Genomic DNA, 16,436 nt, shown 5'->3' on the forward strand with positions numbered 1-16,436 from the left:
TTTTATTTTCTGTATGGGGAAGTAATTTTGGTAATTGTATATTATACGTCACTCACTCAAGTTTACGCTGTGTAAAACTCTAGAGCAAACCGGTTTCTTCGTTAGTTTCTTTCAGCTTAGTGTGAGACAAGTGACAGAATAGATGGGAAATATATAATTAAATACATAAACTTGGGCTATATATTTGCACATAAAGGGGGGGGGGTAAAGTAGGTACAATTATTCTGCATATTATGAAGTAAGAATTATTTTCTGACTTCAAACTGTCCAAATACTTTACCACCCCCCCTCCGTATGTGCAGATATATAGCCCAAATTATATATTTCCCATCTATTATGTCACTTGTCTTTGTCTTGTCTCGTGCTAACCTGAAAAAAACTAACGAAGAAACCGGTTTGTTCTGGAGTTTTACACGGCGTAAACTTGAGTGAGTGGCGTATAATACACAAGTACTAAAACTCCTTCCCCCTATGGAAAAAAAATTCAAATAAAATTCTCAAATTTATAAAGCCTTATTTTCCATGGAAGGGGGGGGGTATTTTCCGTGGGGATATTCGCCAGGGAGGGGGGGGGGTAAAGGCAGACCACCGTGACGCTTAAGTGAAAATTGCGACTAGTTATTCTAGACCTGTACCTATAAAAGTAAGTATAATCGTGTTTCCGTCGGTAAGCTTTATTCTACTTTGTCTGATCATTCGGTAATTCACCTAATTGGCATTTGCCGAATTTTTAAGAAAAAAGATATCTTCAATTCTTCAATTTTCAATACTTTTTTTGCTATTATTTTTTTCTTTTCTTTCTAAATGCTCCACTTTTTACCTTTTTGATGTATCTTGGTTATAAATAAATATAATTATTATATTATTTCCCAGTATTCACAAAAAAAACACATAAAACATATAGTTGCACAAAAGACGGGGTATTTCTGCCAAAAATTCTTCAAAGGACTCCCCTTTGAAAAAAAAAAAAAATGCAACTCTGCAAAAAAAAGTTCAGACGACTAAAAAAAAGAAAAAAAAAGGATAATTTGCATAGGGATAAATTGTAAAATAATGGACTAAACACACTACTTTCCCATATAGAGGTATGACCTGTGTATTGCTTGATAAAGTGCTTTACCTTTTTTGATGGTGACCCAAAAAGCTGCTTTGCCCTCGGCGATTTGACGTCTTGAATTGCACTAACCCGCTTCACAGGGGTCTTGGTAGGCTCGGGAGTACAATTTATTCTAGCAATGTGAACTTCTACAGGAGTTCTAGGTGGAGACACTGGCCCTTTAGTTGAGACAATATCTGCTCCTACATCCTTCTCTTCATTCACCTTCTCATCATCAGTTGACATAACAAGTCGTTTTTTAGCAGACGAGGGTGTGCCATTTTTTAAGGGTCTTGGAAGTGAGCTAATAACAGAATATGCTGGTGTTGCTTCAATATCCACCTTTCTCTTCCGATTATTACATGGTTCAATATGGTGTCTTGGAGTTCCTTCCAAATTTTTAAAGTGATCAACTTCTTGGTTAGACTCATCTGGGATTGTTGTTTTTATTTTTGAGAAAGCTTCTTTGATAGAAATCTGACGAATTTTCTTTGTGTCTTTTACAAAATCTTCAGTGCATAGTTTAGCAGAAGAGACGTTTTCAGTACATGGTTTAGCAGAAGAAGAGACGATTTCAGTGCATGATTTAGATGTCTTGGGAACTATTTCAGTGAATAGTTTGGAGGATGATTTAACGCTTTCAGTGGTAGATTCTATTAGAGTTTCATCAAGTTTTATTCTTTTTGATGATACTCTCTCCTTTGTTTCTTTGAAATATGAAAGAATGTTCTTTTCACTCATGGACATCTGAAACAAAAAATAAAAACCCTTACAATAAAAAAAAAACTAGAATAAATAAGAAAGAAGTAAAAAGAATTCGAATAAAAGGGAACTGACGAAATCCAGACAATACAAAACTTGAATGGATAAAATTAGGCTTTAATTTATCCATTACTAAACGAAAAAGCAAATCTCTAGGCCATACTTAAACACCGCATACTGTTCTTGTATTCACCTGTAGTGATTGGTCAAAACAACTCACTAAGAAGAAGCATAAAATTTGTCCCTGAAAATTCAGCTCTTGAAAACCCTCCATGGTACTTCCTCCGAAAAGATTCAAAGCTGGGGCTATGAATACTTAGGGATTCCGCAAACGTATACACCAATTTGAGCCTAAGATGTAAAAAAATTCTCTATGCAGTACACTGAAATTATAAATTGAAGATATTAAATTAAATATAATATACCAAGAAAGGAAACTTTTCATCCGGCATTTTAAGTTATCTTTTTTTTTCAAAATAAATATTAGAAAATTAGATAGAGCTAAATTTATCCTGTATGACTAAAGATCAGTTTCAAAATAAGAATGAAAACCTAACTTAATAACGAAATTAAGTTTTATCTTACTAAGGATTTTTATTTTATCTTAACTGACTGAAATCATAGATTAAAACCAAGCATTTGCCAGCTTGTCTTAAAAGAACTTTTTGTTAATACACTTACAATTGTCAGTGTTTTCACTTGTCTATCTATCCCTCATTGGCTTTACCCAGGGGATGGGGCATGTGAACATATGGTACACAAAATATTTTTTGGGGATGATTTCTCAGCAAAGACAAACTTCTAAAATTCATAACCATAGCTGCCCCCATCCCCATATAAATCCTGAATGTGAGTTTATTTAGGTATGGTTTTTTATGATCTTGTTCATAAAAAAAAAGATTTTTGTTTATTTTTCATGTGAACAACAAACAATTTCTTATATGAAAATGTGTTCATTCTTGCAAAAAACGCGATCTTTCATTGTTACAACTTGCTTAGTTTGTTTTTTACTTCTTATTAATTTTAAAAACTTCCCTAAAAGAATTTTTTCCTGAAAATTAAAGAGCTCTATTAAACCCAAGATGAGAAGAAATAAAGTTAAATTATTTTACAAGTATAAACTACCATAAATCAACATAAAAAAAAATTTAAATGGAACCCAAACCGGACATAAATTAAAAAAAAAATAACCAAATCAAGCTCAAAACGAGCAGAAATTAAGAGGAGTATGGCTGGCGCTCTCCATGCCTTCTATAACACCAGAACATAACTTGCACTTGACTGAAAATAATTCTTATTTAGAGCTGTGTTTTGACTTTTCATAACAGCACCATCATACCCAAGATTACTAAAGAAACAAATAAATGTGATTTGAAAGTTTAATACAAATACTGATATTCATTCCTGAAAGTCTCAATAATTGTGGATTTATTAAAGTTAAAAAAAAAACTTAAAATGTATTTTGTTTTAAACTACCATTAAACATTCCCTGAAAGTTTCATTTTAATATGACATTTAGCATCAGTAGTAGTAGTATGAACATAATGCCTTTTGGTTAATTTAACATCCACCTCATTAGTCTCTAAAAGTTTTAATTTAATACTCTAAAATGTTATTGAGATACTGCTGATACACCCCTTTGATAATCTACATGCCCATAGAGTGTTTTGATTTTGGTAAACATCCTCCTAGATATTCCTGGAAAGCTCCACCATAAAACCCTGACCCACAATATTAGTAATAGTCATAGTAGTAATATTATTAGCAGTATGAACACAGCGCCTTGTGTTTTCTCAACATACCCACAAAGTTTCGACTTAATACCCTAAGTAGTTCCAGGGACAGTCCTGATATGTCCTTTTGACAACCTGACTGCACAAAGTGCGTTTTTATTTAGTCCAGCATCCCCTCAACATTCCCTTCAATTTTCACTTTAATACCCTTGGCTTTAGTAATAGTAATAGTAGTAGCATGCAAATATTGTTTTATTAGTTCAACATCCCCCACAACATGCCATTTAAGTTTCATTTTGATACTCTAAGCTGTTCCTAAGATATTGCTGATATGCCCTTTTGACAACCTGTATGCACATAATCTTGGCCAGTGGTGTACTGCAAACTCTATGTTCATTAATGAAACCAAGTGCAATGCTGTGCACTATTTGCGTAGACTCCCTCAACATTACCATTACTTTGTTGTTGGTAAATTAATTCCAAGTGTGGAATATGTTTTTGACCTTGGGATTTGTTTTGATTCAAGTCTCAAATTTAATAAACATGTATCAGACATCACCCATAAGGCAAATTACCAATTACTACATCTAAGGCATACTTTTTCTAAGTTTAATCTCACTTTATGTATCCACTGTACGTCCAGTACTTGAGTATTGCTCATCAGTATGGTATCCCCTTAATAAGAGAGATATAGAGATGGTTGAGAGAGTTCAACGTAGGGCCATCAAACTCATACCATACCTGAGTCATCTACCTTACCACCAGAGAATGCAAAGACTACAGTTGCTTTCTCTCCAGTTCAGACGTTATAGAACCGACGTAATAAATACATTTTAAATTGTTAGGAATATTTATAATATCACCCCAACTCACTTTTTCACTTTTACAGAATACAATAGTACCCATCAACACCAACACAAAATTTACCCACCGTGTTCACAGAAAATATTAGGCCAAAACTCTTTGTCTAACCGAGTGTGGAAGACTTGGAATTCACTTCCATCAGAAATAGTTGCAAGTACCTCAGTCCAGTCTTTCAAAGGTAGTTTAGCCTCTACAGATTTCTATACTAGGTCCTATCACAATCCATTTTGAGATTATTTTTACTTTTGTATAACCTGATTTGTGACAGTGTGACAGTTATTTTGTAAGCTTACTTTTTTGTAGGTTTCAATTATTAACAGATATGTATCAGTTAAGTTGGTATGTTCTTGCATGTTTCATTAATATTGTTTTTCCAATGTTTTTCAGTTACTGTATGTTTTTGTTATGTCATTGACATTGTTATAGACTTTTTTATAATTGTTTTGTGCAACAAGCTTGTTAAAGCTTACCGTATCTTGGTATTAATAAATAAATAAATAAATATGTTGTGATTTAGTTCAGCTTCCCACTCAACGCTCCCTAAAATGTCCCCCTTAAAATCCTTAGTCTTAGAAGTAATAGTAATAAGAGTAGTAGTAACAGTAGTAGCATTAGCATTAGTAGCAGTACTAGCATGCACACAATGCCTTTTGGTCAGTAGAACATCCCCCTTGTCATGCCTTCAAAGTTTGAACTTGAATACTCTTACACAATTCTTAAGATATTGCTAATACGCCCTTTTGACAACCTGTATGCATATAATGTTTTTTGATTTAGTTCAAGTTCCTTTCAAAATATCCTGAAATTAACACCCTTTAACCCTTAGGCTTAGTAGTGGTCACAGAAGAAGTAGTAGTTGTAGTAGTATTAATGTGCATATATTGCCTTACGCCCATCCCTCTCATCATTCCATGAAAGTTCCAACTTAATACTCTAAGCCATTCCTGAGATCAGTCCTTTTGACAAGCTGCATACACATAGTGTCTTTTAATAAAGTTCAACCCTCCCCTCAACATTCCTTGAAAGCTTCACCTGAATGCCCTTGACATTTTTGGACACAAAGGGTCAAACATGCCCCCTCCCGATAATAAACACCACACTTAATCAATGGGTGAATTACATATCTCATAGCCCTTACCCTGAGGCAAGGCTCATGGCATAACCTACGCAGGGTATGCCCTATTTTCTGTCTTTACAAATAAAAATTGGAATATCGTTTTTTACCGAAATAAATCCATATATTCAAGGCTTGCTTTTGGTCAATCTACCTCCTTTTGGAAGTGTTTTGCTATTCAAGTTGGGTTATAAATGCAGCAGTACCTAAATTTTTCCGCCCAGATTTGATTGTTATTATTATTTTATTTTATTTTTTTGCTACTAAACAAGTTTATTGATTTTGTCTGGTGATCGGACAATGCTAAAATTTGTCTTGATTCCAATTCTAATAATGACCCTGCTTTGATGTCTGGATTTCAATACAAAAATACATATGAATGTGCATTGTCAGTTTAATATACATATACTGATATTTAGTAATCAAAATGTTAATATTATTTGATTTATTAAAGCTATACAAGTAAAAACATTTATATTTTTTCAGTAAAGTGCAAATTATGTTCTGGCCTTGGAAAGGCATAGGGGTTTTGAGGCCAACTCGTGTTAATTTCTGCTCGTTTTGAGTTTGACTCGGTTAATTATTGTAATTTCTGTTCGTTTTGGGTTTCATTTATTTATCGATGCTGATTTGTGGTAGTTTCACGCTTGGTAGATTATTTGATTTTTTCTCATTTTTGGTTTAATGGAGTTCTTTACTTTTTTTAAAAAAATTATTTTGTGGAAAAAGTTTTTTTTAATGAATAGAAAAAAAAACAGGTAGAGGAGTGTAATGGTGAATAATCATACATGAAGATAAAAACATTTGGAGGTCAGAACATTAAACCGAAAAAAATGAGCAACAATAAATGAAGGGCGAAAAAGAATTCGAAAAAGAACACAAAAAAGTCAAAACGCTGAAAAATAGTACTAAGGTCAAATCTATGAAATAGGCTGGAAAAAAATGCGAAACGAAAATTTGACAAACATAAATAGAGTGGAGATGAAAAGGCATAAGAAACAAAAAAATTAAATGAGATAAGATCTAGTAGGTGGCTAAACTTGAGAACTGAAAGCAAGATCTGGCACAAGGCTCTGGAGTAAGATCAACAACTGAGAAGCTCAGCAGAAGGTAATACCGTGGAGGATACCGACGGAAAATGTCTCAGTCTAACTGGGTTATGGAACCCAGAGAAGATACCTCCACTTCAACAATTAATCAATGTAGTCTTTGCAAAATCAAAACAAAAATTGACCCTTCTCTCTTAAAAAAAAAGGTAAAGAATACAGCATTGGACTTACAGTCCCTACTGGCGGTGTTGATCTCCGTTTCTTGACCCTTCAGCCAGGAAGTGCAATGGGGGGTCTGGGGCCCACCATCCTGTGCTTTCGCACACCCTTCCTGTTTACCTTCCCCAGAGATTTCTCCAGGTACCCATTTAAAGCTGGGTTGACTCTGACTGGCCTAACACAGTCACGCCACTGATCCTCGGCCCAAACCAAATACTTGAGTACACTAGGCTTTGAGCCCTCGTCCTCTCGGACAAAGGATTCTAAATCCAGTGCACCAATCCACTTGGCTTACCAAAGGCTACTTTGAAGGCGATTTTACTTGATTTTCAATCAATTTGATTGTTTAACTTTATTGATTTAAAAAATACAGATGGATGTGTAGCGTCAGACAAAACTGTTGAAGTGTGTATAAAGCTGTCACCTAGACAAAGAGTAGCACAAGAAGTGGAAGCTCATCAGAATGAAGTTAATAGATGTGCTTCTAAAAAGCATCCCAATAATGCAGCTTCAATTTTTGCCTTTATATTGTGCTGTTCATGCACTTCATAAAAAAAAATTTTGAAAAACGCATTAAAATTTTGTTTATATTTGTTTTTGTTACGTTTCTACGAGTCAGACAAACATTTTTTTTTTGGGGGGGGGTCCAAATTGATTGCACATTTTTAAATTGATTTAGAACCTTGAATCCTGCATTGCAAAGATAATAATATAGATTGTCCTTCAAACTTTGTAAACAACATCATTGGGATTTCATGGGTGCAGACAGTTCCGATTCTAAGAAGAATTAGAAGATTTCACAGATTGCTGCACAGTATAAATACACGAACAGTAGCAAAAATTCCTATACCCTTTATTAAAAGTTTTTAGGACACACCAATCACATACCTTTCTTCATGACTCCATCTTCATTAATATGTATGCTGTGGTAGCAACTGAAGCTAAGGCTGTGATGCAAAGGGAAACTTCCTTTTCCACGTGCTTTGATGTGTCCCATTTCTTAACCAAATTTCCCCTACTGTTTATATATTTATAATGTGGATTACAGTGATTGGAAACATAAATGAATACATTCTTATGCCAGAATGTTTCAACTTTTTTGAGAAAGTTTTTTGGATCACACTCAGAAGGGGTTCTGTGGTATGCATTAATGATGATATATATATATATATATATATATATATATATATATATATATATATATATATATATATATATATATATATATATATATATATGCACTTATTATTCACTTTTCCCAGATTTCAAATCAATGTGATATTGCTGAAATACTATTTATGGGGTCAAGACAGTTTCTTTGTGCCTCTAGTGCAAATTTTGTGACGAATTAGAACTTACACTTAGGAGTGCTATCACTCCACTTCTATGCTCTTTTCTTCAAAAGCCAAAGTTTTGAATTTTTAAACAAAAAGCTTTAATTTTATCCTAGAGTTTTTATTAATATCCAAAGGGGCGTAGTTTGGCAGAGGAAAGGTCAGTTGCCCCCCCCCAATAATGAGGAGAAAAAATATTATATTTCCCATGCCCCTTGACTATCCGGATATGGACCCCTCCCCCCCCCCTCCAATAAAAATAATGGAGATTCGCCCCTGAATATCCACACATGTAGTCACTCCTTTCCTAGAACCTGTGCTATTTGCATAAGAATTGCTTGAACTTTTTCATTACACACTTTGTATTCAGAAAAAAAGTTATGAAAACAATATATGATTAAAAGACAATGATTCTACTACTGAGTTCAGTGCATGAAGTTCTATTGGCATTCCTTATTTGAATTCTTGAACCATTTTGTTACTAAGCAAGATCAAGATTCATATTTACAAAAGTCATTATTCAAAGACTAAGGGCTGCTATAAAAAGTTCGATTTTATTTTGAATTAACCATTTACAAAACAGAGACAATAGAAAACATTTCTAGATTATTAACTGGAAATAAGACCAAACAACACAAAACATCCAAATTAGCCAAGACAAAAAAAACTACAGAAATGTGAGCACAAGAAAATTTAGGATAATATTTCCAAATTTTGCAGATTTGGACCTTTCGACATTTCTGACAATTTGTATTCTTTGAAAGTTTGTCCCAAACCACAACACAGTAATCAGTTGATGTTGCTACTTTATGAAGACCTACCAGTCAAAACCAAGAAGCTCCCCCCATACAATGCCCATTCAATTCTCAGGCTTATATACCTCAATTACACCAGTATAGCAACATGAGTTACAATCCAAAAAAGCAAAAGAACTTGAGATAAAAAAAAGAACTTGAATGAAAGTTGTATTGAAACTGGGTAAAAAAATTCTGAAAGAATTTAGAACTATTTAAGAGCTTTGGATGCCATATATTTTGAAGATAAGACATTTATTTCAAAAAAATAAACTCACAAGCCCTAAAGAGCCGAATTCGCATTTTGGAGTCATAAAACCAAAAAAAAAAAATCATAAAAGGAGCACAACAACTGAAAAACTGGCAAAACAATGCCAAAAACAACAATATCAGAATGGCAAAACCATTCATTAGTCAAAATTCTAAGCAGCAAAATGTCAGGAAGTTAAAAAGGTAAAAACTAAAAAAGAGTGAAATAAAATTAGCATTAAAAAGGTTCAAAAGAGAACATATAAAAAGGGTGATGGAACAAAAGTATCAAACAAATATAAAACTTGGGTTTCAACAATACCAAAAAAAGAATGGATAACTAGCTGTTTATTTCATCAGTAAAGAAGGGGACAAATCTTATTTCATACCTGGAGGTAAAGCAACAGATAGGGGACAAGACAGGAACGGATTCAGAAACAGTACGTGGCAGGTGGTGTCTGGGTGGGGAGTGTCTTTTGGGGAAAATATTTTCAGTGCAAAGGTTTATTATAGCACTCTTTTGCAAAATGGAGGCACAATGTTCCTCTCCTGTGCTCAAGAGTTTCCAGCTTGGCCTTGTTTTAGAAGCAGCGAGTATGGTACCTAAGCTTCTTTAAAAATTATCTCAGGGCTCTTTTTTGAATGGATTAAATTTTTTCTAATTCATCATAGGAGATGCCAAACTGGACAAGCATATTCAAGATGCAGGAGGACAAAGGAAGTATAGATCCTTAAAGAATGGGAAGAGGGGACATTAAATTTATTCAAGTGCCTAAGGAGAGACATGGATGCCTTAGCTCTATGGACAATATCTTTAACCTGAATATCCCATCTTTAAATTAGAGGAAATTGTAACCCCAAGTAATTTAAATGAATACACAAAAATATCTGAGGGGATAGGGTTGAGGAAAAGCAGTGAGGTTTTAAGGAATCATATTGGCATTATCACAGATTTAGAGGGGCTTACTCTCATGTGTAAGTCTGCAGTGTCATCTGTAATATCATTGAGGATGCTCATAGGGTTGCTTACTAAGTTTCTGTAGCAGGTTTCAACAACCGTTAGGTCATCCACAAATTTCCACCTATCGGGAAACTCCTTAGCAAGGTTATTTATCATAACAGAAAAAAGGAAGGGACCTAAGAGAGTACCTTGGGGTACTGGATTGTGGAAAGGGAGAGGACTGGAATATTGATTCTGATATTTGACTACCTGTGATCTATTTGATAAAATAGATCACATTGATAAAATATATTTGCTGGGTCACAAAGCAAAATGGTACTAGCAATTGCCCCTCCCCCCTAGAATGGGAAGCATTATGAATTGCGTTTTGATTTTTTTTTTTTTTGAAAAACATACATGGAGATCATTTATACCAACATAATTTGATGTCTATATGATGTAAGGTCTTTTTATTCAAGCTTGGTAGTCTCACAGCCCATTTGAGGCAGTTGATAGAAGATTATTAAAAAAATATTGGTAAATTTGGCAAATTCTTTTTGCTACTACATTTATTTGCTACACCCACTTACCCAGTTAGTCACCATGGTACAACAGATTTTCAGTGATCTTGGTTTAATGCATTTTCGCCATAGACTATTATTTTACTGGTATGTTTCAAGCCCAAATTAAGTCCCAAGAAGCAGCATCCTGTTCCTACTCCTATTCTACTTTACTGACTTCTTATAAACATGAAAATATGTTATGCAAGTTGAAAACTTTAAAATAAACTTTGAAATAAAACTTTCAAAAATATAAATCTATTTTGCAAAGTAGAACCAGGAATGATCATTTCAAGCAAAATTTCCTATTCCTTCTATAATTGTTCAGGAGATTCTATGAAATTGAGTCCAAAATTAAGGCTCAAAATTCAGCTGAAATCCTGGGAAACAATTTCCTGAGAATCACACTTTAAGAAGAGTGGACTCTACACATGAAAAGTTTTTATCATATTTTAGAAACAAACTTTACAAGTTAAAATTTATTTAACCAAAATAGTGACCATCTATATGTCTTATAAAGACATAAATGTTAGCCTACTTCTAGATGAAAGCAACAACAACAACAACATGTAATTAAAAAACTTTCAATCTTAACATTAGAATCTTTCACAATAAAATTTTGTGAATACAATCAAAATTTAATCTTGACTGTTATTAGAGCAATATGTTATTAATCTAAATACTTACTGAAGATACTATGAATGCATAATAATATTATCTGATACTGAGTGAACAAATGCTTATACTGAAAGTGTGGCTTGACTGATGTGAATGGAAATTGTTTTTTTTTATGGGGAAAAGCAGATTGCTCAGAAAATAGCAACTAGTTGATTTTTCAAAGATATAATAGCCTAAACATAATGTTTTTGGACTATAAAACAAAAAAAGGAGCTTATAATGTAATACATAAGATAAATATTACAAATTTGATGTCTTTGGTAACTTTAAATAGGGCTGAAAATTCAACTAATATCCTGCCATAAATTCAATTTAATCAAAAAATCCACCAAGATGGAAACACTGAGGCAAGAGCATCAAGTCATTAAGAAATAATAAGAATAGCTGTGTAAACATGTTACTTAAATTATTTAAATACATGGATAAAAATGGAAGGAAGCATGAAATCTGATTCAAAGGAACATTCTGTGAGTCATAAAATAAGAATTTTATTATTATAGAATGTTCTTCTAATTTTGAGTAAAACCTAGGACTATATATGTCAATAAGGAATGCAGAGGGGGGGGGGCTTCCCCAAATTTAGCTTATGTGTCTACATTTATTGGCACACAGGACAATTTTGTTGGCACATCACTTTAAATTTGGTAAAGAGCTATATCAACTGTTCATTGATTTTAAGGAAAACCTTTACCTAGTCTGGTGAGATGGTTTCTGGTTTATCTTGGCTCACCAAGTAATTCCCTTTGATATTACTTATATTAGAAAGTATATACAAGAGTGCAAAAAGCATGGTGCAGAAGAGTAAAAGACTTACTGAAGTAAGGACTACTTAGATCTTTACCCCTACAGGTGTTCCCCAAGGATGTCTCCTCTCACTCACTCTTTTCTGCCTGTTTCTAAATAGTGTGCTGGCAAATGTCTCTAATAACACTGGAATAGTCTTGGGAGCAGTGGTGTCCCAAGGCTCATTTTATTGGGGGGGGGGCAATCATTGTAAATTTTATCAAATTGCTACCTGATTTATGCCAAATTTTCTGCAGAAATCAAGAATTTTGCTAAATTTTTGGCCAATTTTGCAAAATGTCTGCCAATATTTTTGTCTTCAGCAAAAATTTTACTGTATGCCCAAAATTTAAGGGGGGGGGGATAATTTAAGGATAATCCTTAAATTATACTAAAACCATCAAGCAGACCATCCAACTCCAGCTGCTTTGACAGTTAGAATATATTCAGCCCATTTCCTAGCCCAAAATACAAGTTGATGAAAGAATAAATGCCTCTAGCCTAAGAGGATAACCTCCCAAGCACTGGCATGAACACTTTTCTGGCCACCCTATTGTAATGCTGCAGAGGATTGCCACAAACAGGGAGGCATACCAAAAATATTATTATGATGCCATTAGACTAGTCCCAAAATGGTCAAACCAGCTAGGTGGGAGTTAAGTAAGTAAAGTAAATACAAGCACATGATCAAAATGGTGTAAAAATCATTAGGTCTGGCAGTAAGTAAACCTTACTTAATAACAAAAGATTAGGCCTACTAGCCAACCATTTGAGGTAAATTTGCAGTGGGCCACATAATTACCTTAAAATTACCTTAAATCGCACTAGCCAGCGATAAGGACGAATCCTGTAGACGCCGGCAATGATGATGGTGGCTCAGCTCATCGGGCACATTCCAAACTGTGCACCATGGCTTGCTGCACCAATCTCTGTCAACAGCTGACTTGAAGGCTTCAGTATTAGGGACATGACTGCATTCTGGCTAAGGGAATTCCATAAGCCAACCACACGGTTGGAGAAAAATTTGTTTCGCAGCCTCGTATTAGCGCATTTCCAGTAGAGCTTTAGGGGGTGCCCTCTTGTTCTTGATGAACTATCTAACTGGAATAAGTCAGGGATGATATCGTGGTTGCAGATCAATTTGAATGTCATCAATACATCTCCTCGCTTACGTTGGTATGTGAGAGATGGTATTTTGAGCCTCTGGAGTCTGGTAGAATATGGCAAATTTTGAAAACCCCTTATGCATTTCGTTGAAAACATCATTTGATGCCTTTTTTATGCCCTTTCACAATTTAAAAATTGCTTCTGGGACTAGTTGCATCTTGAGCCCATAAAGGGCCTCAAAGGTATTTCATTTTTGTAATCACACAAAGAAGCTATCAACACTGGTTAAGTTATTGAAAAGTGGTTAAAACATATCACTAGTTTATAAATAAGTTGTTCAAGAGTAACATACTCCAAAAATACTTACCTATAACAGTTCAAACCTCATTTATTAGGCAACTCAAATATAAACCTTTTCCTATCATTTAAAATGCTGTTGACAAAAATAGCGCTGAATTTTGCAATTTGAAACTTTGCCATCAACAATTCATGGTATATTCCAATTCAGGGTATATATTTGCAGATTAGGGAGTGGGTAAATTTCATGGTAAATTTTCAGTTTGCCATATAATTTAGCTAGGATGAAAGTGAAAACCTCATTTGATGCTTTTTTATGCTTTTTCATTATTCATTAAAAAAAACTGCAGAGCCCCTTTAAGGGCTCAAGATGCAACTAGTCCCAGAAGCAATTCTTCAATTATGAACAAGCATAAAAAAGGCATCAAATGATGTTTTCACTTTCATCTTAGCTACACTGTGTGGCCCACTGCAAATTTACCTCAAATGGTAGGCTACTAGGCCTAATCTTTTGTTATTATAGTGGTTTCTTCAGAAAACTCCATAGAGCAGTGTTATCAGGAAATATAATGGCAGCCTAGGTACTCAGCAAGGCCTATTTATACTCTTTTGCTATTTCATCACTTAGTTATAAGCATAGGGGCAATTACTCCCTCCTTTCAAGACGAATAAGCTAGGCAACTTTTGGAAAAGTTCTTAGCAATTTGAGTAGAGAGATTCTTGGCATCTTGCAAAGTCAGTTAAGCAAATGAAAATTCTAATAATGGTAAAATTTTACTTTAGCTACTTTTGGCTATCTTGAAAAGGGGTTAGGTTAGGAAAATGAAACTTTCAGGGATGGGTCTACAGACTAAAGTATATCTTGGGAAGGTATTTTGAAGGGTAAATTTTTACCAAATCATATTATTGACTTACAAATAAAGTGAATATATCACTCAATGCCTTTTTTATGCTCTTTCCAAATATAACAATTATTTTTGTTGGAAATGGATTTCACCCCCACCCCTCTAGGCTATATACCAATTCAGGGTATATATTTGCACCTTAGGGGGGTGGGGGTAAATTTTATTTTTTATGTAAATGAGAGGTAACTTTAAACTGTACCCCCACCCCCCTAATGTGCAAATATATAGGCTACCTTGAATTGGTATATAGGGGTGGGGGTAAAATTCATTTCCAACAAAAATTGTTATTATATTTGGAAAGAGCATAAAAAAGGCATCAAGTTGTATATTCTCTTTATTTGTAAGTCAATAATATGATTTGGTAAAAATTTAACTTTTGAAGTACCTATCTCCACTTGGTTTTCCTCTAGAGGGTCCTGACCTTAGATGACCTTTAAAATCGTGTATCATAAGAGCAAAACCTTGCAAAATAGCCTAGATTTCCTGCTTAAACAAACTACAACAAAATTGTTTTCAGCTTCACAACTTTGCTCAATCCCAGTTTAGAAGGTTTTAAAGATAGGCCTAATTAAAATAAAAAAATAAATAGGCCTAAATATGGCTTAAATTCTACTAAAATGACAGGAATTGCATTTTCAGAACTAAAGCCAGAGAAAAAAGGAACTGTTCACAGAAAATTAAGGCAAAATGTTCTTTTGTAAAAATTTTCATAGATAGGCTATAGACCTGTCACATAGGCAAATTTCAGGACCATCTAGAGGGAGAAGGTGTAGAGGCGGGTACTTCAAAATACCTTCCTGGGACATACTTTAGCCTGTGGATCCATCCCTGAAATTTTCATTTTCCTAACCAAACCCCTTTCTAAGATAGCCAAAAGTAGCTAAAGTAGAATTTTACCAAAAATTCTAATAATGAATCAAGTGCCTTGAAAATGCCTAGGAAGAAGTTGTCAAGCTAACCTAGACTACAATCTGTTTTTTTTTCTCAGTTCTTGGAAGAGAGATGATATATAAGATTACATAGCCTAACTTTGGCCAGGATTTTGGATAATTAAATGATCAAACATTAAGTAGTTAGGCTACTTAGAAATTTGACATGAACAGACAAGACCAAGGCTATTGGTAGGCTCTACCCAATTATCTAAGAGTTTATGGGCCTTTAATAAAAAACATATCCTTTTAAAATTTTTCTGGGTGATGGATAATAAGTTCAGCAAAGAGTCTACATTCCCTACCATAGCATTTTTAATAAAAATAAATCTCACATTTTATTCCTTTCCCGCTTAATGTCAATAGCAGTGTTGCCCCTCGGCCGATACCTAAAAGTGGTGTTTTTGCGGTATACTTTCTACCGAAACACGGTATAATTTACGATTTATTTCGATACCCGTAATGCAAATACGTCGTCACTAGTTAAAAAAAAAAAAAACTTTTTAAAAGCAATTAATTCATTGCTTTTTTCTCGCAAACGGATACTATTCTTTTTTATTTTTTAAGTAATAGATTTTTCCATGGACATTGACCCATATAAAAATCTTATTTAAGAGTGGCTAATGATGTCCAGCAGCATATTTCCGCTATTCTTAACTTTCCAGATTATTCATGATTTTTTCCATGTTTCCCAGAAAAAAATGTTTACGTGCCGCAAACTTTTTGAAAATCTGGTATCGTTATCCCTCGAAACAAATGCTCCGCAAGTATCCATAAAAATCTTTGCAAGTTGAATTTCTTACATCGAAAAATGATTTTTTTTCAAACAGATCTTATTTATCACATTTAACAAGATAATAAGTAAAGGCACCCTAATGCATTTCTATAAATCCAATCACTTCAAGCTTTTTCAAGTTAGATTTAAACAACTTTGTATGTATCATTATCTGAGAAACTAACAATAAAAATGCAGTGTAAACTTTGATTGTTTCGGTATCAAAATGAAAAACAGAGATACTGATT

General features: G+C 33.9%; 1 protein-coding gene across 1 annotated transcript in view; it reads right to left on the minus strand.

The window, feature by feature from the left end:
• dup (chromatin licensing and DNA replication factor double parked) overlaps window positions 1-15,764 on the minus strand; it is a 74,395-nt gene extending 58,631 nt beyond the window's left edge. Inside the window, exons 1-2 of the mRNA XM_089097753.1 lie at window positions 15,749-15,764; window positions 1,121-1,843 (exon numbers count right to left, since the gene is read on the minus strand). Coding sequence (XP_088953879.1) covers window positions 1,121-1,843 — 723 coding nt within the window. The 5' untranslated portion in view covers window positions 15,749-15,764. The remainder of the gene's footprint in view (window positions 1-1,120; window positions 1,844-15,748) is intronic.
• Between the last annotated feature and the right edge of the window lie 672 nt (window positions 15,765-16,436).

The sequence above is a fragment of the Artemia sp. Qi Xiang Cuo genome, chromosome 12 (assembly GCF_049724085.1).
Source record: "Artemia sp. Qi Xiang Cuo chromosome 12, ASM4972408v1, whole genome shotgun sequence".
NCBI lineage: Eukaryota > Metazoa > Arthropoda > Branchiopoda > Anostraca > Artemiidae > Artemia > Artemia sp. Qi Xiang Cuo.